The sequence below is a fragment of the Trichoderma virens genome (assembly GCF_000170995.1).
Source record: "Trichoderma virens Gv29-8 chromosome Unknown TRIVIscaffold_76, whole genome shotgun sequence".
NCBI lineage: Eukaryota > Fungi > Ascomycota > Sordariomycetes > Hypocreales > Hypocreaceae > Trichoderma > Trichoderma virens.
The window spans coordinates 293,804-315,989 of NW_014013673.1; the positions used below are offsets into that span (position 1 = coordinate 293,804).

At 50.4% G+C, this 22,186-nt stretch overlaps 8 protein-coding genes across 8 annotated transcripts; 5 read left to right on the forward strand and 3 right to left on the reverse strand.

The window, feature by feature from the left end:
• Window positions 1-136: 136 nt before the first annotated feature.
• TRIVIDRAFT_78188 (uncharacterized protein) lies at window positions 137-2,916 on the forward strand (the record flags this gene model as incomplete). The annotated part of the gene is made up of 4 exons (XM_014099741.1): window positions 137-546; window positions 632-845; window positions 909-1,222; window positions 1,281-2,916. 4 exons carry the CDS (start codon window positions 137-139, stop codon window positions 2,914-2,916), a joined length of 2,574 nt encoding a protein of 857 aa, XP_013955216.1.
• A 491-nt stretch (window positions 2,917-3,407) lies between these two features.
• TRIVIDRAFT_59437 (uncharacterized protein) lies at window positions 3,408-4,412 on the reverse strand (the record flags this gene model as incomplete). Its single annotated transcript, XM_014099742.1, has 3 exons — window positions 3,408-3,649; window positions 3,710-4,257; window positions 4,315-4,412. The coding sequence occupies 3 exons, from the start codon at window positions 4,410-4,412 to the stop codon at window positions 3,408-3,410; spliced, it is 888 nt and encodes a 295-aa protein (XP_013955217.1).
• A 2,172-nt stretch (window positions 4,413-6,584) lies between these two features.
• TRIVIDRAFT_83596 (uncharacterized protein) lies at window positions 6,585-8,541 on the forward strand (the record flags this gene model as incomplete). Its single annotated transcript, XM_014099743.1, has 3 exons — window positions 6,585-7,081; window positions 7,175-7,945; window positions 8,090-8,541. The coding sequence occupies 3 exons, from the start codon at window positions 6,585-6,587 to the stop codon at window positions 8,202-8,204; spliced, it is 1,383 nt and encodes a 460-aa protein (XP_013955218.1).
• A 272-nt stretch (window positions 8,542-8,813) lies between these two features.
• TRIVIDRAFT_202418 (uncharacterized protein) lies at window positions 8,814-11,899 on the forward strand (the record flags this gene model as incomplete). The annotated part of the gene is made up of 12 exons (XM_014099744.1): window positions 8,814-8,900; window positions 9,220-9,708; window positions 9,771-10,274; window positions 10,334-10,852; window positions 10,905-11,026; window positions 11,085-11,115; window positions 11,169-11,186; window positions 11,252-11,280; window positions 11,338-11,381; window positions 11,436-11,515; window positions 11,581-11,695; window positions 11,751-11,899. 12 exons carry the CDS (start codon window positions 8,814-8,816, stop codon window positions 11,897-11,899), a joined length of 2,187 nt encoding a protein of 728 aa, XP_013955219.1.
• Window positions 11,900-12,694: 795 nt separating this feature from the next.
• Window positions 12,695-14,699, reverse strand: TRIVIDRAFT_171029 (uncharacterized protein; the record flags this gene model as incomplete). Its single annotated transcript, XM_014099745.1, has 1 exon — window positions 12,695-14,699. A coding segment is annotated over one exon (1,746 nt), but the record flags the coding sequence as incomplete, so codon positions are not given.
• An 815-nt stretch (window positions 14,700-15,514) lies between these two features.
• On the forward strand, window positions 15,515-16,330 carry TRIVIDRAFT_70034 (uncharacterized protein; the record flags this gene model as incomplete). The annotated part of the gene is made up of 2 exons (XM_014099746.1): window positions 15,515-15,691; window positions 15,773-16,330. 2 exons carry the CDS (start codon window positions 15,515-15,517, stop codon window positions 16,328-16,330), a joined length of 735 nt encoding a protein of 244 aa, XP_013955221.1.
• Window positions 16,331-16,985: 655 nt separating this feature from the next.
• Window positions 16,986-20,452, forward strand: TRIVIDRAFT_81397 (uncharacterized protein; the record flags this gene model as incomplete). The annotated part of the gene is made up of 8 exons (XM_014099747.1): window positions 16,986-17,030; window positions 17,108-17,289; window positions 17,346-17,687; window positions 17,746-17,866; window positions 17,942-19,709; window positions 19,774-19,958; window positions 20,033-20,313; window positions 20,368-20,452. The coding sequence occupies 8 exons, from the start codon at window positions 16,986-16,988 to the stop codon at window positions 20,450-20,452; spliced, it is 3,009 nt and encodes a 1,002-aa protein (XP_013955222.1).
• Window positions 20,453-20,577: 125 nt separating this feature from the next.
• Window positions 20,578-22,129, reverse strand: TRIVIDRAFT_171034 (uncharacterized protein; the record flags this gene model as incomplete). Its single annotated transcript, XM_014099748.1, has 5 exons — window positions 20,578-21,168; window positions 21,233-21,351; window positions 21,409-21,524; window positions 21,581-21,661; window positions 21,718-22,129. The coding sequence occupies 5 exons, from the start codon at window positions 22,009-22,011 to the stop codon at window positions 20,717-20,719; spliced, it is 1,062 nt and encodes a 353-aa protein (XP_013955223.1).
• Window positions 22,130-22,186: the final 57 nt, after the last annotated feature.

The following is a 22,186-nucleotide window of genomic DNA, read 5'->3' on the forward strand; positions in this document are numbered from 1 at the left end:
CTCTTACCTATGATGTAAGTATATCTGTTAGGTGCATGTCGTTTTTGAGTCCGCTTAAACAGCTATTCTCCTGCTTGTCACTGCTACGGCACTAACAAACGAGCTCCGGGATGCCATGATGCCATTTCCCTAAGGCATGGAGAGGAGGGCAAAGGTAAACTCTTCCAATATTTCCAAGATTTACCACGGGAACTTGGTCACTGACGATGCGTTTCTCCGCCAGGACGTAGAGTCTCTGCTCGCAACATCATCTGGCCAAAAAGCCTTGGACTATGCCATACAAGCGGCCGAGTTGTATATGCGAGCAGCTGCAGAGAAGGGAATCGGTAAAGATGAAGCAGCTCGACGTCGCCGCAAATGCCAACAGCTCATCGCACTCGCCGAACAGCTCAAGCACCAGCTAGCAGCACCGTCGGCATCACCACCAGCAGAGGGCTTCAGCATTCTGCGTGGTGCTTCACGGCTTCACGGAAGCTACTATCCTCCTTGGGGTGAAGATCCCTCAGACGCGCAGTTCCAGCTTGGGGCTGATCAGAACCCATTCGTGTGAGCCTTCCTGCATTTCTATATCTCCTTCTTGTGTTGTGTTCAAATATGGTGACGAGCGAGTCTAATATGAAGACATGATTAGTGATGACACTGTATTCCCGCTTTCCGAAACCCAAATAGCCAACTTTTCGGCATGGAGAAGACCACACGAGCTATTCGGCCCATTCTCTGACGGCCAAGATGACATTCTTATGAACCAAGGCACGCGATTCGACTTGGCGCAAGATATAACCACTGACTGTTCGGTCGTCGCTAGTCTCTCTGCTGCCGCAGGGATTTGGACTGGAAAACATGCAGTGAGCAAATAATGCATGGCATGGCATGGCAATCAACTTTATAACTAATGGCATTGTCTCCAGGTTCTCTCGAAAATTATGCACCCATTCGACCACGGAAGGGGTCAGCCTAAGCTATCGCCTTCGGGAAAATACATATTTCGGCTAAATTTCAACGGCTGTGCTCGCCGAGTTGTCATAGATGACAGGCTTCCATCCTCAGGAACAGATCGAGCCCTCTTCGTGATCAATCGACATAACCCTCGCTTGATATGGCCGGCTTTGCTCGAGAAGGCCTATCTCAAGGTACGGGGCGGCTATGATTTCCCCGGTAGCAATTCGGGGACTGATCTCTGGGTCCTCACTGGGTGGATTCCTGAACAAATATTTCTCCAGAGGTATGGGCTCGCACCTCTAGACATGAAGAAAGATCTTTACTCACATGATACGTCGCAGGGAGGACTTTGACATAGATGAGGCATGGGATCGGATCAAGACAGCTTATGATATGGGGAACGTCGTCATCACACTCGGCACAGGCCACGTCTCTACAGAAGAAGAAGATATAATGGGTCTCGTAGGGGAACATGACTATGCTGTGCAGGATCTTGACCCATCAGGCCGCAAATTTCTTGTCAAGAATCCTTGGTCACACGGTCAGACGTGGACAGGGCAAGGGTGGTCTGCCATCCACGGCTCCGTAAGAGCCAAGCTTGACTCTTCATCGTCTGAGGCTAGTGATGAAGATGCCGAGTCACCATCTGCGGGTACCCTCTGGCTGGCTATTGAGGATATAGCTCAGCATTTCGAGTCCATGTATCTCAACTGGAATCCAGCCCTATTTTCTCATCGCCAAGAGCGTCATTTTGCTTGGGATATCCCCACCAAAGATTTTGCGGCATCATTGGTGCGCAACCCGCAATTCTCAATCATCTCACCCACAGGAGGAGTGATCTGGATCTTATTGAGCCGTCATTTTGCAGATGCTGAACTTGAGATTGCCCGCAACAAGTCTGGATCTCTGGCTGCCGTGGCCAGTCAACTTGGCTTCATGAGTATTCTTGTGTTCGACCATCAAGGACAAAGGGTCCAGCTCAGTGATGGACCGACATATTCTGGGCCGTATGTTGACTCTCCACAGACACTCGCAAGGATCGAGAGCAGGGCGGATAAAGCGTACACTGTTGTCATTGACCAGCAGGCGTTACCTTTGCCCAACTACACTTTCTCGCTTTTCATCTTCTCTAATGGGCCAGTGCATGTCAAAGAAGCTGAGGAGAAGATGACGTATTTCACAGAACACAGTGGCTCCTGGAATAGACGGACGGCAGGGGGGAATTCATCGTGCACGACGTATTTCTTGAATCCCCAGTATAAGCTGTCGGTTCCTCGTGCCACCCCCATATCCACTCTGTTATCCACAGGCAACCGAGATGTTCATGTCCATGTCGATTTGATCTGGGCACGAGGGAAACGCGCAAATACGGTCAAGGCAAAGGATTTGGTCGTTTCATCGGGAGAATACCGTCGTGGTTGTGCCATCGCCGAACTTGCTATGCTCGAAGCCGGAGATTACACCCTGGTCTGTTCAACTTTTGAAGCACAGCAGATGGCTGATTTTATACTCCGGATCGGCTCTATGACGCCAATTACTCTAGAGCCTATACCGGCTGATACAGCAGGAAAACTACGAACGCCTATATCACCATTCACTCTAGGTGGAGAAGGACAAAGCTGGAGAGCACCCATCAGCGCTTCATGGGTAACTCGAGCCTTTGTATCTATTCGAAGTTTGGCACCTCTGTCCGAGACTTTATATCATGACACCCGCTCCTTGCCGGCCGTGATGGTTCGCATCTCGATTATGGATGGTCCAGAGTCGGAGCCACGTATTCTAGCAGAGTCAAAAGGAGGCTTGGAAGACTCTGGAGCAATCATTCGGACACCCGAGTTCGACATTGCGCCGACTAGCCCGAGCCACGGACCCAGGTATCTTATCATTGAGAGTCTATGGGAGCACAGAGCAATCCAAGAACTTTGTGGAGACATCTTTAGCGACTCTCCCATCCAAATTGGCGACTGGGGAGTTTGATCACCACATATATTAGTGTCGGCATCTGAGTGCGAGTAGTGATTTCTAGTGCAGAGCGCCACATATGATCAAATATACCCTTTCAATTTCAGTATGGGAGAATTGCGCAAAACTACTCAGAGCTATCACTAGAATGGCTGGGTTAGGAATCTCGGATGCGTATTTATTGATTAGGACAGCCATGAAGCGTGTACATGTATAGTACTATAGTGTATATAGCCACATAATAGAAACAGCGTTGAGTTATACAAAAAACCGAAATTTGATTACCTCCAAGCACACACATCACTTCATCAGCTCTTTACTAAAGGCGTGATCTGCGCGGCATTCTTTGCAATGGCGGCCGTGGCTGTTGATGACGTAATGGCTTCCCGCGCTCTGGATAGGCTGACAGACTTCAAATATCTCAATAGTAGTACGTAGAGCAATTCCACCCTGTTGAGAAAAGGTTAGCACACGCTCTGGAGCCACTGATAGATCTTCTAATGGTCTTACTTCTCTTTTGTCATCATCAAGATGCCCTGGACAAGGAGGCCCTTTAGAATTTGGGGTCCCATTCCTTTGAAGAGACCAAGGACGCCTTCACGCTCGATGATGAACCGCATGACCTCGATAAAGCTCTTGAATGGCTTTCCCTTTCTTTCCGGAGGTGGCTTTGACTGCAAACCCACCTTGGCAACAATCAGGGGCTGGGTACATATCGTTGCCAGAGCTTTGGACATGGCGCCCAGGACTGAAGATGGTTAGACGCGGCAATAGGAACAGGGAATGTGTTTGCAGTCTGGAGACTTACGGAAAGCCTCCCAGGGCTTCAGCTTGGATTTCCCAGGGAAGATGATGTCTTTTAATCGCTCGTAAGCGCCGTATGTAATGGCTGGGTTGACGACAAGAACGAGACTGGCCTTGAGACCTCTCCAAAGTCCGCTGACGCCATCCGGTCCCTCGATAACCTCCTGGGCCGTCGCGAAAAGGCCCTTTCTATCGGCCTTGGAAGCAGTTTGCTGGCGAGTCGTGACAACGGCAACGGGGATCGTAAACAGCTGCGCCAGAGCACCGGCAACGGCACCCAGGGAGAGCTCGACGGCCGTAGAAGGCGCCGCAGAAGGGCCGGCCGACTTTGTGTAGAGCGTCCTGGCAACGGTGTACCAGTAGAAGTAGGCAAAGTTGGTAGACGCAACGCCAACCAGGGAGCCGTTCATGCCGGCGTACAGGCCCTGGATGCCTTCATCCGCCATAATCCGTGAGATGGCATGCCAGGTCGAGGTGTAGTGTACCGCATCGCCCTCGTTCTTCTCGGCCTTTTCGTCGGGGCGCACCTGGACCTGCAGGCGGGTCTTGACGCTGTCGCAAGCATGTCGATTAGCACGAGTGGTGATGGATTCAAGATTCAAGACTTACATGTCCAGAGGATACACCAGGGCGTTTGCTATGACGGCTCCGGTTGCGCCGGCGACAGCGCCGCCCCAGGGCGAAATAGCAGGCTTGGATTGGGCCATTGTGAGAATTAAAGCATGTGCTTGTTATTTACACATGTAAGAAGGGCAATGGATTCTATGGCCTACTCTTGGACATGCAATGGAGCGTGAGAAGAAGAAATGGAAGAGAAACAATGCCAAGGGGCGGCAAAGCAGCGATCTTTACAGAAGGCTGACCGGAATACAAAGCACTAGCAGAAGTTTGATTTACTCTGTGGCAGCTGTTAGTTTGGCTATGTCACTCCGGTTCAGGATGCACGATTAGATAGACCTCGGCTTCAGGATTTTTGGAGTTCGCGACTCGGTACCTTTCCGGCGTGGGCCGGCGCGGCCAATTAACCGAGGTCGGTACGGAGTACGGTTAACAGGACAAAGGGATAAGTGGGCGTGCAGTGTGATAGTGCGATGCGCTGGTTGTATAATGAGGGTCGGTACCTATTTTGTATCTTTTGTCCTGTATCTCTTGTTTATCTCTTCATTACTAAATACTAGGTAATTATGCATGTTGGTTAGATGCGTAATTTAATTTAATTTTTTTATTATTTCCTTTCTCTCTTTTTTTCCCCTCAATTTACTTTTTTCCCTCTCACCACAGTACGAGTACTTCCTCTTCTTCTCCATCATCATCATACGTTTGGCGCCACTCACCCATCACATGAAATGGCACGCACGCCAAGCAAAGCCACGTTCATTTGTGCCGCCGCTGTGGCGCATGTTAATTCTGACACTTTATATTAATAAAGCTTGCCGCCCATCAGGGTAATGCCAAGTACGGCACAGCACCCCGTGCATTTGGTGCTAAATCTGCTACTAGCATTGAATGCTACCCAGCATACCTAGCATGTTCCCCCCGTACCCGTAGGCTCTCCCTCCCTCCCACAAGACCACCACTTGGGTATGTACCTTATCACGCCCGATGTGCACTATGACGGTTTGGGTCAGGTCGTCAATGCAAGACAGCGGTCTCGTCGTGGCTGTACAAAAATACCCTTGGGCTGACTGGACTGACGGGAAGCTCGACACTTTGCTCTGTGTACCTGACTGGACTCCGTGCTGCCTGGGGTCCGCATCTTGTCCAGAGTTGTACCAATGGCGCAGCCGCTGCGTCCATGGCCTATCATCGTCAATACTCAGCTGTGCTATTGACGGGCTCCATCCCACGACAGACAGCTCTCCCCCCCCTCTCACTCCTCGACTTGTGCCCTCGTCCATCTGGCGCTGCTCTGCTCTTCACGTACAGTAGCGACGCGCTCGCCTTGAATTGAACTGACTTGCTCGCGGGCGGCTAGCCTGAACAATCGCTCGCGCCATCACCGTCTGCTTTGCTCTGCTGCTCGTGCTGCGTGCAAATGCGGCCTCTCGCTCTCTTGGTATGCGCTAAAACCACTTTGCCGCCTAATTGCCCATCCCCGCCATCATCCAACTCTCGGCTGAGACTTTGCCCATCTACAGTAACAGCTCGCTGCTCTTGTTAAATCGATCCAGCTCGAGCGAGGCCCCCCTTCGCGTATCATTATCGCATGTCGTTTGGGCTGTCTGATATTGATTTCTTGCATCGCATTGTCCCTCCTCCGCCTTTTTTTCGGCGTCCCTCTCGCCTCACATTGCCGTATTTTGCCAACCGCCCTCTCCTGGTAGCTTTGAATAAGGCACGCTTGGTGTCTATATAAGATACCCGGCCAGGTTCACGTGCCTGCGCAACAGCACAAACGCGCGCATAAGCTGGCGCGGGGGGTAGCAATTCCCAACACAGGGGGACGGCTGGGAGGACATCCGGGAGACAAAGGATCCGTAGAGACACAATAGAGGGACTTTACGGTCCCCCTTCAATCCGCCCAGCACTGGACTCGCGTCGTTCCGGTCAAGCGGCTGTTTTGTTTAAACGAAAGGAAGAAAGCAAAATAAACAGGGGAGCACAAGAGAAGACCAAGAGGGAAAAGGAGAGAAAAGATAGGAGGGAGAGGGTGTGAGAGACAAAAAAAAAAATACAGCGGCAGGGCTTCGTGTGTCCCGATCCCGTCAGCTCAGCTTCCGGGCTGAAGAGCGTCTCGCGTCCACACCACCACGTTACCATAGCCCCCGCATGTCCAAGGGTGCCATGGAGAGCTGACCGATGACTTCTTGGACAACTGAACTATGAACACGGCGCCGCACCGACAAAGCACGCTCCAAGGTCAATGCCAGGAACGCTCGATGCAGCTAGACTCCGTCGCCTATGATCCAGATGAGGCTCTTTCAGGTTTTTCACCAGGCACTCCTCAGATGAAAGCAGTGCATCCCAAGCTCGAACTCACAGAGAGCCCTCCTCCGGAAATACCAAGCGCTCAAGTCAGTTTCAGCCCTCCTCCTCTCGACGGATTTCCCAAGTCTAATCGCCCAAAGATCCGGCCCGTCTCTGGTGATGCCGTCCTTGTCGCCTATCTGGGCGGCGGCAGCCATCCTGAGATAGCCCAAGCTGCCAGCCACCAGGCATTGCCTGGCGCAGACGAGGGCTCCTTTGAATTAGATGATGAAGAAGATGATGAAACCCCTCAAAAGAGCCCATCGCGAGACACCAACCCTGCGAAAGCCGACATTATCCAGCTCCAGCGGCCGGATGGCGCCGCTACGGCCCTGCGGGCCGTTGCCGCCGATGCTCTAGCTGCGGGCGGCCACCTCTCCGGGGAAGATAAGCCCAGTGTTGATCAGATGTCAGCCTCTACTTACCATCTCTCCATTCAAGACGATGTCGTGCCCAGCCCCAATCGCGACGTCAAAAGCCCGCTCCTGGGCGGACGCCTCAGCTTGTTGTCGCCACGGCCCGGCGAGCTGCCCCCTTTGCAAATAGACTCGCCCAAGTATGATGGTGTCAATGGCCTGAGCTTGCCCTCAATACGAACGACGCTGGGCGCCACTCTGGACGATATCAACCATCATCACCCGACGGACATGCCAACGCCCAACGACAGCAGAGACATACCAGGACGTCACACCGGCGATGCGCGGACCTTCTCCCGCTCCCCAACCGTAGGTGTCCCACGCTTCTCGTCAATGTCTACCGGCAGTCGTGCGTCGCACCCAATTTCTCCCAGCGAGTCGTATCAACGCAGCTTCCCATCTCCCAATTCTCTTCCCGCCTCCAGTCCTGACAACTTCGCGTCCAATGGATCCATGCATCGCTCTCCCGGCGAGTATTCGAGCAACAGCGCCTCCGGCAATACCCTCCAACCCGGCTACACCATTACCTCGCCAGTCCCTATAGCCTCTGTAGCGGATCGTATGAGCATCGACGGAATAACTAACCCTCAGGTTGGAAGCTATAGCTGCACATTTCCCGGGTGCACCGCTCCGCCGTTCCAAACTCAATACCTTCTCAATTCTCACGCTAATGTGCATTCTTCAGTCCGTCCTCACTACTGTCCCGTGCAGGGCTGTCCTCGTTCCGAAGGGGGGAAAGGATTTAAGCGGAAGAATGAGATGATTCGGCATGGCTTGGTCCACGACTCTCCTGGATATGTTTGTCCCTTTTGCGCAGACAGAGAACATAAATATCCTCGGCCGGACAATCTCCAAAGGTAAGGCTCCCGCACCGCACACAAGTTCGAGTCTCCATACCACGCCATCCAACAGAGCCGGCGCAATCTCCCTAGTGCCTAGAGCTACCATCTGGGATACTGATGACAAAGGGATCGACCAATATTGACATTCATCCGTTGCAGACACGTTCGCGTTCATCATATTGATAAAAATAAGGACGACCCCCTGCTGAGGGATGTACTAGCACAACGTCCAGACGGTCCAAGCAGAGGCCGACGAAGAAGGGCACAAGCCTAGGTTCCCGTGCTCAACTCAGTCACCATTCTGTTCTTCGATTCATCAAACAAAAAAAATTGCGGCGTCTTCCCGAGTAAAATACCATCGTTTCACCCAACAACTGTTATTATCGATAAAATGAGATTCATTACAGAGATATCACTGGCGCAAATGGAAAGGAATGGGAATGTTTATACCTACTACAGTATGGTTCAGGAAAGCAAGCACGGAGTCTTGTAGTATTCATGAGTATTGAGGGTGCCTGGGATAGTATTACATTAATTGCGGGCTATGGCGCACCAGATTTTAATGCACGAGTTATCAAATCACTACAAGCGTTCATTGGCGCTTTCTGCTCATCATGACAGGTATTCTCCTGCTGATTGTCTTGTCGTTTGATCATGCAATTCTATCTAAGCCACCAATAGGTGAGCGGCCTGTTTCTCTGAATAACACGGACAGCTTCTAGTACCAAGTATTTCCATCCTCAAGGTAATATCACTTCTAGGTAGGTGCCAGTCTAGGCTTCCATTGTTTCCTCCCAGATAGCGGGCAGTTACGCAGCTGAATTGTCCTGGTGCCCCCTATAAGCCGGTAATCCGAGCGCCCAATTGCCTTTTGTGGACAGAAATGACGATCTTTTTTCATGTTGGCTGCAAGGCAGGAGCAAGAGAGACGGCAGTGCCACCAGATGGCAACAGGCTACTTCCTGCTTGGGTGAGTGCCCCTTTCCCCCAAGCCCTATGAGAGGATGGGATGGCAAGAGCACGAGGAAAGCAGTGGCAAGAGCACGCAAATTTTCCTCTCGACATACTTGGCAGCAGCTGCCCAGGTGTGTCGATTCGGCCCATTTGTGCAGAGCATCTCACGAGCTCCTCACTTGTGAGCAAGTTATCACTTTCTCTTCTGCAGCGCGCATGCTGCTTTTTTTCCTCACCGCTGCACACTCCATCAGTCGGAGAAGAATCACAGCAATTACAGCTACCTACTTCTCCCATTCCGCGATTCAGGACACAGAAGCTTACTTCACTTCCAGGCATCACATCTCATCCGCAGCCATCACGCATTTGGTTTGGAACACTCTGCAATGGCGCATCAGGTCGACAATCCGTCGTCTCCTCGGTCGTCGAACGGAGGGGCCGATTCCTTCAAGGGAACGCCTGACACCCGATTGACCTCGATGAGTCCAGATGAGAGCTCAAAGTCGTCCAGTCTGCTCAAGAGTTTTGCTCGATCGGCCGCTATCGCCACATCGCCGGCAAGGCTTCCTACCGGCAGCTTTCGCAGCAGTGCGGGTTCGCACCTTGACAAGGATCCTTTCATCACCTCCATCCAAGGCGTTGGCACAAGGTTGTCGCCAACAGCGTCGGCGTTCAGCCCTTTTGTCGGCAATACCTACGTGCGCCTGCCAAATGGAGATGGTCCCATTTCTGCTGCCTTGAGCACCGATATGGGATTGTCGAGGATCCTTATCATCTCGTCGCTAGCTCAAGTTTCTGCTCGAGAAGTAGAGGCTCTTCTAACGGTACGTATTGCCAACAATCCCTCACTCACTTGGCAAATATTGACAATGATGTTTGTGTATAGGATCTAGGAAAAGATGGCAATCCCACTTATGGCGCGCGAAACTTCAAGGCTCACAGCAGCGGTGTGTTTGTCTACTTTACAGACATCAGAGACGCTTGCGCCTCGCAGACGAAGCTTCACCAAGCCGACAAAGAGTGGAAAGTTACCTTTGCCAATCCGACACGTGTTGCCCAGTCTCAAGGTAACCACATGGAGATGGGACAAAGTGCAGGTAATTCTGCATCCCTTCATCCGATTCAGTGGGACAAGTTTACTAACTATGCAGTCGGCCTTTCTCATACGGGCCAGGTTCTGATCTTTGCCGTGGTCCCCCCAGGAGCTGTCATGGACCCAGTCCAAGTTATGGGAGTGGCTCATCGATTCTTGCAGTCACACGGCCGCCTATTTGCGTTTGTCAGGCAATCCACTTTCCCAAACGGCTCTTTCCGAGCTGTTGTTGAGTTTTGTGACACCACTGCTGCCTTTCCTGTCATACAAGTTTGCAGCGGTGGTATTTCTACAGAGGTTTGTACTTTTCATCGACTCTTCGACGAGTATTTATGTTAATCTTTGAAACTATTTAGGGTATTCAGCTCTTCGCATCAGCATACAACGTTGATGCTTTGTCCGCCGCTGGACTCGCTGAAGTAGTGGAAGAGATGGCTCTCAGCAAGAGAGCAGATGATCCAGACCAACGTTTTGGCTCTGTGAGCTCCAACTCCTCCCAGGCTGGTCAAGGCGATCCGCACTATAATGCACCTATTGCCATGTACCCGTTCATGCTCCAAACACCATTCACCCCCGCGGTGCCGTATATGCTGGATTCTTTCCTCCCAGCTGCGCAGACAGGCTCAGGGAGCCCATTGGCCTCATTTACTCCGCAGTATCCCATCTTTGGAACTTTGTACCAGACGCCACCCTCCCCAGCTCTCACAACCCAAAACAACTACAGTCCCTCCAGGGCCTTTTCAGGTGCTGAACGAGCAGACGCTCGCCGACAGAATGCCATGAGAATCAGTCGATCCACCTATCATAATACTACAACTCACCACAACCACGTTGACATCAATCGTATCCGTGATGGCATCGACGTCCGCACTACGGTTAGTTAATCCGCGTTATAAGTCTAAATTTTGGCTGACTTCTTTTCTGCAGATCATGCTTCGCAATATCCCCAACAAGGTAGACCAAGCCATGCTGAAAAGAATCATTGACGAGTCCAGCTGGGGAAAGTACGATTTTATGTACCTTCGCATCGACTTTGCCAACGACTGCAAGTGAGTCACTGAGGTCCCTGTTCATGTATGTCGTACAAGTAGTAACGGTCGTGAGCAGTGTCGGATATGCATTCATTAACTTTGTAGACGTAAGTCATACATCTCCCATTCGAATCTACCATATACTAACGTCTGGCTGTAGCCTCTGGATATAATCGATGTCAGTACAACTTGAACACGATGAGTGGTTTTTTTGATGGCGGGTGCTAACTTTACTGACCCAAGTTTGTCAATGCTCGGGGAAACCAACGCTGGTATGCGTCCTCATTAGTGTTTTTACTGATGCTCTAACAGACTGACACTTTATGCAGGAACTGCTTCAAAAGCGACAAGGTGGCAGAGATCTCATATGCCAGTGAGTCAACCTCAACAAATCTTGTGACCTCGTTATACTGACCAAATTCTTCAGCTATCCAGGGAAAGGACTGCCTGGTGCAGAAATTTCGAAACAGTTCTGTGATGTTGGAGGCTCCGCACTATCGCCCTAAAGTACGTATTTGCTGAGACTCTTCATGGACGTATCATTTTTCGAGGCAATGGCTAACGAATACAAGCTTTATTACACGTCCAATGGACCAATGCCGGACCTTGCCGGACAAGAAGAGCCGTTTCCCGAGCCTGACAACCAGTCAAAGATGAAGCGAAGCTGCGAAAATGCCGAGCATGTTGGTGAGTTCTACAGTCGTGCTTCTTTTCAAGATATTCCAAAGCTTACTCTTACCAGGACTCTTCACGCCCAACGCTGGGCAGCACTTTCGCGATGAGCAGCGGCGCCGGCGATCCCAATATGACCGAGGCACTCGTCTTGCAGCCCTTGAGGAGTACGACTATGAGACGGCTATACAGCATCTTTACGGCAGCACGACCCAGTGAGTGAGGTTATGACTAACCAGCCCCAGTATGGGCAGAGGGCTCTCGACTATTTTTGCGACATTGAAGTTTACTGATTCCATTTGTGATGATCGTTTTGTCCTCCTTTTTTTCCCTTTTTTTTTTCCTCATTACAGACAACCCACTTTGCTATATATCGGTTGATAAACCATGATTTTCACGTGGTGAGATAAGATCACGTAGTTTGACAGAAAGAGAAACTAGTTCGTTCGTACTTCAATACACATTTTATTCAATCAACATTTTAAAACGCTTCATATCATTGCCATGAGGCAGACATCTAAAACCCTAGTAGCACTACATTAACACAGTGCTCATAAGAGCATCGACCGCCTACCAAGTAACTGGTACTTGTTACAAGTTTTATCTATATTATGAATCCTGAGCCGATACCAAATGCTCAGGGAGGGAGGGAAGGGGCTTTCGGGGCGTATTTAAATGGTTTGAAGTTGGGTGGTGGTGGGAATGAAAGCGTGAATCGCGGTCTAGATAATGCATGTCTGGATAATTGTCATCATTTGGGGGGCCTGGTGTACCAAGCGAGGGATGCCGCCGCGAAGGGTCTGTTTGGCCGGCTGCACGTATCGGCTTGAGGGATTCAGTGGTCTCCAGTGAGGAGAACGTCATTCGTTTACTCGGTACGTTTGGCGCAGCTTCAAATGAGGAGACGCTGACCACTGGGACATGGCTCGGCAACGGCTGTTTGTCCGGTTGGACGCCCGGATCAGGTTTATAGAGGCTGTGCGATCCATGGCCGGAATACGGCGGAGGGGAAGTATATGCTATCCCGGCAGCTTGTTCCTGCAAGGCCGCGAGGTAAGGGATGGGGACTCCCCGGGAGAAGATGACGAGGAACAAGCAGGAGAGCAGGAGGATGGCCTGGACAATGGCCATGCGCTTCTGGAAGACAACTTCGTCGGCCAGGAGATTCAGTCTTGTGCTCAGCGCCACAATGTCACGCTCAGACTGCTCCCGCTGGCTTTCGAGAGCTAGGACGGTGGATTGCCAGATCTGTTCGTACTGCTCGCGCACATTGCGCATCTCGGCGAGTACGGTATGGTTGAGGTCTCCGAGGAAACGTGTGAGCTTGGACACCTGCTTCTGTTCTGTTTTCTGCAAGGCGTCCTGCATGAGCCGCGACTGGTCCTCGACGTATTTGAGCGACAGGGTGAGATTGGACTCGACTTGCTGCAAGCGCTTGGTGATGGAATTGAAGAAACTTCCCTGCACGGTTGGTGTGGCAGCGGAGGCACTTGAGGTACTTCGAGGTTTTCCCGTCCCTGAGCCTGTCCCTGAACCTGACCCGGCGGCGTCTACAGACTCGGCCGGGATTTGGGCATTCTCGGCAGCTGGCTTGGAAGAGTCTGTCTGCTTCAAGGGCGGCGTAGTAGGGGGATCACGGGCTTGCGTGGCATTTGATCTTGGAGAATCCGCAGATGCATAATTTGATTCCAGGGTACCGTCTTTGATTTGACGTTTGACTCCTTCACTAGCTGTTGCGAATCCCAGATCCCCTGATTTGCCATCCGCTGCCAATGTTGGCGATGCGGCACATGTTGCCGTTAAATGGTAAAATGGGCCTTTGTCTAATGGGAGCAGAGAGGTGCTCGTGGGCGCCAGAATCGTCTCCTCATCCTTTCTGGTCTCAGGGGCGGTTTCAACAGCCGCGGGTGATGGCATAACAGTAGCAGTGGGAATTGAAAGAATCTCTTCTTCAACCTCCTCCTCTTCATGAGCCTCATCTTCTCGACCCGTCTCACTATCTTTCCAGGAGTCGAGCATCCTCGAGCCATGCACTCGGAGTAGCGAAACTGGGCAGTAGTACTCGTTCCCGTAGTGAGTTAGGAACTCAAGTCTGATATATTTCGCCCAGATCTGGGGGTTCTGCACAAGAAACGCCTGGATATCACGCGAGTTTGCGGCTTCGAATATTCCAATCTCTCTCCATTTTTCCATTTTCACGGGATATCGGTCACTCACACTAACCCGGAAATGACGAACCATGCTTGAGAAGAATTCAAAGTTGGCGATGACGATGGTGTCGATAAGGATATCGTCGCTAAGCTCGACGATCACATACTTGTTTTGCGCAGCGCATTCGAGAAGCATATAGGAGTCCTTGTTTTCCACTAGAATGGCTTTTGCATTTTTCGCTTGCGGGCCTGCTTTCAAAATGGTGGCGCCCGCATCGAAAGAGGAGTATGAAAAGCGTTCTTTGCAAGTTTGGCCAGCGTCTTTGCTTCGGTGGATGGGCGCTTTCCCCTCCTTGGATACCAGGGCCTCGTCGACATCGTCGCCCTTATTTGAGTTTGCCGAGTCCGTGTAGGTAGCAGGTCGAGTTCCGTCGCCGTCGCCGTAATCATCAAAGGTTAGGGATATCTCCCCTTCTTCGCCCAGTCCCTCCTCCATGTCGGGGGATGATCTGTCACCTTTCTGGCGTCCGCTAGAGTTCCGAAGATGTAAGTCCTGGGGGTCCTGGCCGGTTTCCCGTAGCATCATCTCCTTCCAGTCCTCAAATGACATAAACGGTGTCGCCAAGGTATCGCCCGAAGATGTCTTGCTCAACGTGTCGTTTTGTGTAGCGGCGGACGACGAGGCCTGGTCCTCGACGGCGGATTGCGTGACATGCTCTGCAACGTCATAGTAGTCACCTGTGATTGGAAACTTGGTCGGAGCCGGTATTGAGTCCGTCCATGAGGTCTTGAGACATTGCGACGGCAGCGCGTGCGTGATGTAGTTGATGGTGCGTACGTCGCATTGGCCAGGCGCACTCTGGAGAGAGGCTTTCGAGTTAGCCTGCGCAAGGTCGCCTAATAGGAGAAGGCAAGTAAAACCACCGTGCCAAATACACGAGGGGAGGGTCATGGTAAGTGGTATGGCAAGTCATTGATCTGAGGGCGCCTGGAAGTTATTCAAGGTCAAGCAGTGGCAAGACTCAGGTCCTTGTATAGAATACTAGTTGACTCCATCCCTGGCTGGTATGAAGCACCTTCTCCGCATCAACTACTGAGGAGGGACACTGTACTAACCTTAGCAGACGCAGGCTGTAAGTGGCAGCTAGGCAGCTTTAGGAAAGTAAATGTCTATAAATGGATAACCACCTCTTGTTAAAATGCTTCCGTGAACAAGGGTCATCTAATAGGATGTAAGTGTGTAAATGGGATTAACCAAGGGACATATCATGGCTTTTGAGTAAAGACAATCATGTGTATCTACCTGTGCAATAGAAAGAGTATACGGAGTACATATTGTATTATTGTTATTTGTTTACTATCAGATGCAAAGTGCCCGTTCCAATGATACACATATATTTACCCAGTTCTACACCCTCAAGAGGGCGCACGTGCAGCATGAATATTAACACGGTGGTCTTATCAATTTGGCTAATCAGTTGTGGATCTTCAACTTACTAATGCCTCTCTCCATCCACCAGAAGTGGCAATGGTGCAACATGACATCGCATGCCAGGTAACTCGCAGCGGGCTTATGTTATGTTGCCTGTCAAAGGCCACCTCAACCTTTATTGATTTGCGTCCAGCAATCGCATCGCCGACGAAGTCAACATTGATTGCGGCAACCGTTTCAGACACTCCCTAAATGGATCAAGTCATCGGCGGCGACCGCCTCCCACTGGAAACATGGTTCTGGGAGATGCCAGTGTGCACGCGATGGTGGACGGCGGCCACTGTCTTGACCAGCGCCCTCGTTCAGTGCCACATGGTGACGCCATTTCAGCTCTTCTATAGCTTCAGAGCCGTCTTTATCAAGTCACAGGTTGGTCGAGCCTCTGTCTCCGATTGCAATTGCTACTACTCTTTTTGGCATATCCTAACCGATGATTGAACAAACTTGTAGTACTGGCGACTGTTGACAACGTTTCTCTACTTCGGTCCGTTTTCACTCGACCTACTCTTTCACATATACTTCCTACAACGCTACGCACGGCTGCTCGAGGAGTCATCGGGCAGATCAGCCGCATATTTCTCATGGCTCCTCCTCTATGCCATGGCGAGCCTTATTGTCCTGTCGCCACTGGTCTCAATGCCATTCCTCGGGCACCCTCTCTCCTCTACCCTCGTTTACATTTGGTCTCGGCGTAATCCCGACACAAGGCTGAGCTTCCTTGGCTTGCTCGTTTTCACAGCTCCGTACCTGCCATGGGTGCTGATGGCCTTTAGCCTGTTTATGCACGGGACGATACCGAGAGACGAAATCATGGGTGTCGTCATTGGCCACATCTGGTACTTCTTCAACGATGTGTACCCACCGCTGCACAATGGCTCCAAGCCATTAGATCCCCCAAGCTGGTGGAGGAGATTATTCGAGGGTCGCCAAACCGAAGATTCCGCCACAGATATTGATGATATGATGGGTGCAGCGGGAAGAGATGTCGCTGCCGTAAACGTCCTGTAAACAACAATGGAAGCCAGTCTTTCCTCTTTCGGTGTCTAAAGCGCACCCCGCTAGAGTAAATTACAGCCTAGCAAACATGTGTAAATATGAATAACGAGATGTGCTCTCCCAAAGAGGCCAGAGACCACACACTGAATATAGATTATGAGAATAAATAACGGAAAATAAATAACGGAAGAAATTTAAATAAATCAATAACTACGTCTATAAGTAATATTATAACTTAGCTTGTAATTTTTATATATTTGTTAAAAAGAGAATTTGGAAGGGGAATATAATAATTTAAACTTAATTAATACAGTATATTAAGAAGAATTATCATAAATATTCTATTTTTCTTAAATCAAAAAAATAAATAAATAAGTAAACAGTAGCTAAGCTTAATTAGGTATGCAGATTATGTAATTATTCTTTATCCAGGTAGTAAATATTCACTAGGTGACATGTGACGCTAGATCATGGAGCTTATGATAGCGAGGTGGTTAATCGCTTGCCGTGCAATATTGAAGCTTCGCGCCAGTCGATATCAATCAGCCTCGCTCTCTTTGCGCAGAAACCTGTGTGCCATGATACTTCCGCGCCGCTAGCTACCAATCGTGGCCTGGTGAACCGTGTGGAACTTCTCTCCGTGTGGCATCGCCAGAAATCCGTCACGATGCAAGATGAGCTTCTTCCTTCTGAAATCGAGCAAGTTGAATCGGTCAGTCTTTGTCTTTGTAGCCCTCTTCCTGCCAAGGTTGGTGTTCTTTGAAAGCATCACTGCTAATTGTGACAAAGCTGATTCTTTCTCTCTATGAACCAGCTTCACCCAGCACGATTTCCAAAACACAGGCAACATTGTCGCGGTTACAAGGTTCACCACAGGCATGGTCGCTCGCCCACCACCTGCTTGGGCGCCCAGATGAAAAAGTCAAGTTTTTCGGGGCGCTCACCATCATCGTTAAACTGAATACCGAAAGGTATGTTTCGCAATTCAGCCCGTCGTGCCCTAAGCTTCCTGGCTGACCTCGATCAGTGCGTCTCTCAGCGATGGCGATGCCACAGAGCTCCTCGTCTCTCTCTTGGAATGGTACATAGGCGCTCTGCAACAGAAGACGGGATTGCTTGTTGTACGGAAGCTTTCATCTGCCTTGTCCACCTATTTCCTGTATTTTCACCGACTGTGTAGCCGCTACATCTTTCATCTTCTGGTTTGCCTGGCATCGAATCGAGCCTGGCAGCCTGGCACAATCGATGAATCTATCGACTTCAACGCCATATCAGAAAGCCTTACGGGAGTCCATTTACACGCGGCTATCTTGGTAATTAGCAACATTCTCGAAGATGTCACTCGTATCGACCTGAACGCTGCCAGCAAGTATGAAACTCACCTTCCCTTATGGTAGCCATGTTCAAGCGTCGCTAACCTGATCAAGCGTCGGGCTATACGACTCGGTTCTGGCAAACACTTCGGATTCTGTAACGCTTATAACCATGTGCATGAACCGAGATGGTAATTCTCCGGAGGTTAAACAAGATGCGCTGAGATGTCTTCAGGTGGGTAACTTTATATCTTGTCGATATCAATATAGCAGATGATACAGAGAGGCTAATTGGATGTCCATCTTCCAGTCCTGGGTCAACTTTGCTCAAAAAACATCAGCTCGAAACAGCTATATTGCCGACTCTCTGCGTCCCCTTATCGGAGGCTCCATCAACGCGTTGATGGTAGAAGACCTGTACAATGCAGCCGCGGAACTGCTTATTGATGTACTCTTCAATTGGCCTTCCCTCTTTACCGAGCAGCACTATACCGCGCTCTCCAACGTCCTTGATACCGCGTGGTTTCATAATCTCTACGACCAGCTCATCCAGGGCGACGGCGATTTTGAAGCAACACAGCTCGGATACGTGCTCCTCGCTTTTGGCGAAGCCAGGATACAAGTCCTCATTCAAGATGACAACGACCAAAACCGGAATATATTATCCAGATTATGCGGTCTCCTTGCGGCTGATGGTTACCCCGTTGCTGAGAACAAGATTTTTGTCCCCGCCATTGAGTTTTGGTCAACATTCACGGAATTTGTGTCAGATATGGAGATGGAGTCAACTGCAGCAAGTTCAATAACCACGATCATGATCCCATACATTTTTCAGGCAACATCGCACGCATGGAAGAAGATCATCTATCCTCCAGCAGATGAATTCCACTCTTGGGACTCTGTTGATCGCATTGGATTCAACGATGCCCGAAAGGATGTAGTGGACCTTCTACAAGCCGTCTACGTCTTGATTGGACCGAAACTCATCGAAACTTTTTCGTCATTGATACTATCTACCTTGGCAAATTCATCATGGTTGGAACTAGAGTCGGCTATATTCTGTCTGGGGGGTTTGGCCGACTGCAGTCGAGAAGACCCACGCTGTGATGGCTCTCTTGCTGCTGTCTTTTCGTCGCCACTGTTTTCTGTCCTTCGAAGCGCTCAGAAAAACATACCTGCTCGAGTTAGGCAAACTTGCCTCACCCTTATCGAGCAGTACACAGAATACTTTGAAAGGAACACTCACCTTCTTCCTACCGCGCTCAGCCTTCTATTTAAGGAGGTTTCAGATCACTCAATGGCCTTACCAGCCTCCAAGTCCATTCATCGATTGTGCTCATCTTGTCGCTTACATCTCTATCCCGAAATGGACAATCTACTTGCCGAGTATCAGAAGTTGGTGGCTACAGCGTCACTTGATTGCATTTCTCGTGAGAAGATCGTTGGTGCTCTTGCGTCCATTGCCCAAGCTATTCCAGAGGATGATGAGAGGTATACCGCCTGTTCAGGATTACTTGCTTTCATACAAGATGATGTGCAAAAGTCCATGACACTGGTGAATATAACCAATGATGAGGCACTACCGCAGCAAATTGAGATGCCTTGTACTGATATCGCTCCTCAAGAGCACGTTGGCCTGCATGTTGCTCTCAGGGCCCTAAGGTGTCTAGCAAGCATGGGAAAGGGTCTGCAGTCCCCTCCGGAATTCTCCATTGATCTCGAGGCGGTATCTCCTCAAAAGGTGCAGACGCCTAAACTGGTTGAACTTCAGAAACAAGTAATAGGCATCATCATCGAGGTCCAAAACGTATTCAAAGGGAGTTCGGAAGTCACGGAGCTGATATGCAGCGTGCTTCGCAGCGGCTTCTCCGAAACCGAACCAGGGCCGTTCGTTCTCACACCTGAGGATATAGTAACTTTTCTTGTGGGACATTCCAAAGACACGCCTAGAATTGGCATTATTGTCAGCATGGCGTGTTCGTTTGTTAGTTCCCTGTCCCCTCACACGATAGGCCAGTATCATAAGATACTCTCAGAAGTACTTGTCTGGGTAATTGGACTGCTAAAACAGCTTCCTGGTAAGAAATTCGACGTTCTTTACCTCAGAATGACAAAAAAATTTGTGTTAACATGTAAGAGCAGAACCTGGAGCAGAACCTGAACTTGTACAGAACGGCATTGACCTCGTCAGCCGGCTACTGACAAGAAGCCCCGGCACTTTCATCGGACTGGAACCATCAGATGCAATCGAGTTCTTTTTCCTGTTTACCTTACAAGTCTTGGATGGAAAGGAGCCGTTGCCCAAGGCGGCCGCTGCTGAATTCTGGGTACGCAATTCTTACAAGCCTTCTTCTACCTTGCATCATTTCCGGCATCTTGCAGTCAGCTAACTCGTTGATAGACTGCGTTTGTCGGCGCTCGGGGAGATGAGGCAGAGTTGCAGGAAACCTTTCAGAGGGCAATGGACACTCTGGGACCGTTGCTAAGTCAATCTCTTGCGAGAAACATTGGGGGCAACGCCCTACGTAGCGAGCTGGATCGGCTATGCGAACCACTGAGGAAGCTCGTGAGCAGATACCCAATGGCAAAAGATTGGCTCCAGTCCGGACTAGACCATCCTTCATTCCCGAGCGAAAAGGTATCTGCAGAGCAGAAATCACTCTTTGTGAAGAAAATAATCAGGTATGTTACACTATGGGTTTGATACATGACGACCCGTGCTAACTCAGCCCCCAGTCTCAGAGGCTCTCGAACGACAAATCAGGTCGTCAGGGATTTCTGGTTATCTGCAAGGGGCGCCAACTTTGCATATGCATCGTAAATCGACAATGGCCAGGATGGGCCACGATTCCATAACAGGATAAAAAAGAGAGAAGCCGAGAGAAAAGCAGAAGATACACAATACCATAGATATTCAGTCGCATGTTACCCCTTATTATGTACTGTGCCGAATGTGGCTGGCCAAGTCTATATTGGCAACTATCATACTCATACATGTCTATACTACATAAGATGGTCCTACACGAAATGGACAAGGAAATATGTCGTGCAAAAGTTCAAGACGCTAATTCCCACGAAAGACTCGCTACAATCCAACTGCGGCTTTCACGATGTCCATCGTTTCCTTTGCACTTTCCTGCGCTTTGCGTGCACCGTGTTGCTCTATCTCGTCAAGGTACGAATCGTTTGCACTTAGCTCGAGATATCGGTCCCGAATGCCATGTAATCCAGCCACCAGAGTGTCTGCAACTGCTTCTTTGAAGGTTCTTGGCGATGCATCAGCATATGCTTGAGCTAGCTGAGCCGGACTGCGCCCTTCTGCATCAAAGACGGAGAAGATTTCCAGCAGGTTGGAGATGCCTGGGCGTGTAGCGGGATCATAGGAGATTCCGGGAGTTGAGTCCGTCAGGGCGGTGGCAATCTTGGAGCGAATGTCCTGCGACGTGTCGGTGATGAGGATCCTCGACCGCTGTGCTTCGTGAGATTTGGACATTTTACTTGTGGGTTCCGTCAAGGACATGATGCGCTGGACGGGGGCTGTTCTTTCAGTGAGCCGGCTGCAGGTATGAGGAAGGGGAGGGGATCATGGCATCAAGCATACAGATGAGGGTCTCGGGATGGACGAGATGGCTTCCATACGCATGGTTGAAGTTTGTGACACATTCACGCGCAAACTCCAGGTGCTGCTGCTGGTCATGGCCGACGGGCACATGAGTAGCCCTTGAGGTAACACATCAGTCACTGTTTGATTTGGGAAGAGGCAACGCCTGGGCTTACCGATGGACGAGGATATCAGCGGCCTGCAGCACCGGATACGAGAATAAGCCCAGCTTCAGCCGGGAGCCGACAGCTCGGTTCTCCAGCGTAGAGGATGAGGCCAGGCTGAGCTTGCTCTGAGGCGGGTCAACAGGGGAACTTGTGTGTACGGGCCAGTGAGAGTTCTATCTACCTTCCACTGCGTCATCCTCGACAGATATCCTACAGATGCAGTACAGGCAAGAATCCACATGAGCTCGGAGTGAGCCGGCACCTACAGGCAGCGTTAAGTTATGGCTTGTGGCAACGCTTGGACGAGGAAGAACAAACGGAAGACTGGTAGAAGATGGTGCATCGCTCGGGATCCAGGCCAATGGCCAGGAGGGCGGCCAGGACTTCTCTCTTGCGCTGCCTCAGCGTCTCGGGCGGCTGCGGCACGGTGATGGCATGGAGGTCAACGATGGAGTATATCAGCTTGGTCGAGGGCTGCTCCTCGCGCTGGAGATTGACCCATTGCCTCAGAGCGCCGACATAGTTGCCCAGATGCGGTACTCCGGTTGGCTGGATGCCGGAGAAGACGACGCGAGGCCGTAAAGACTGCTTTGCTACGGTGAGCCGTTGCATCTATGCCGCGGTAACTCAATCAATTTCTTTTCTTCTTCTTCCTTTTCTTCTTCTTTTCTTTTTTTCTTTTCTTTTTCTCTGTTGGTTGCTCTATTGTCTCATTGACATCAAACAGAATGGAGCTTTAAAAAGATTTTGAGAGTTGCATGACTTTGAAGTAGAATTTCCGTATCGG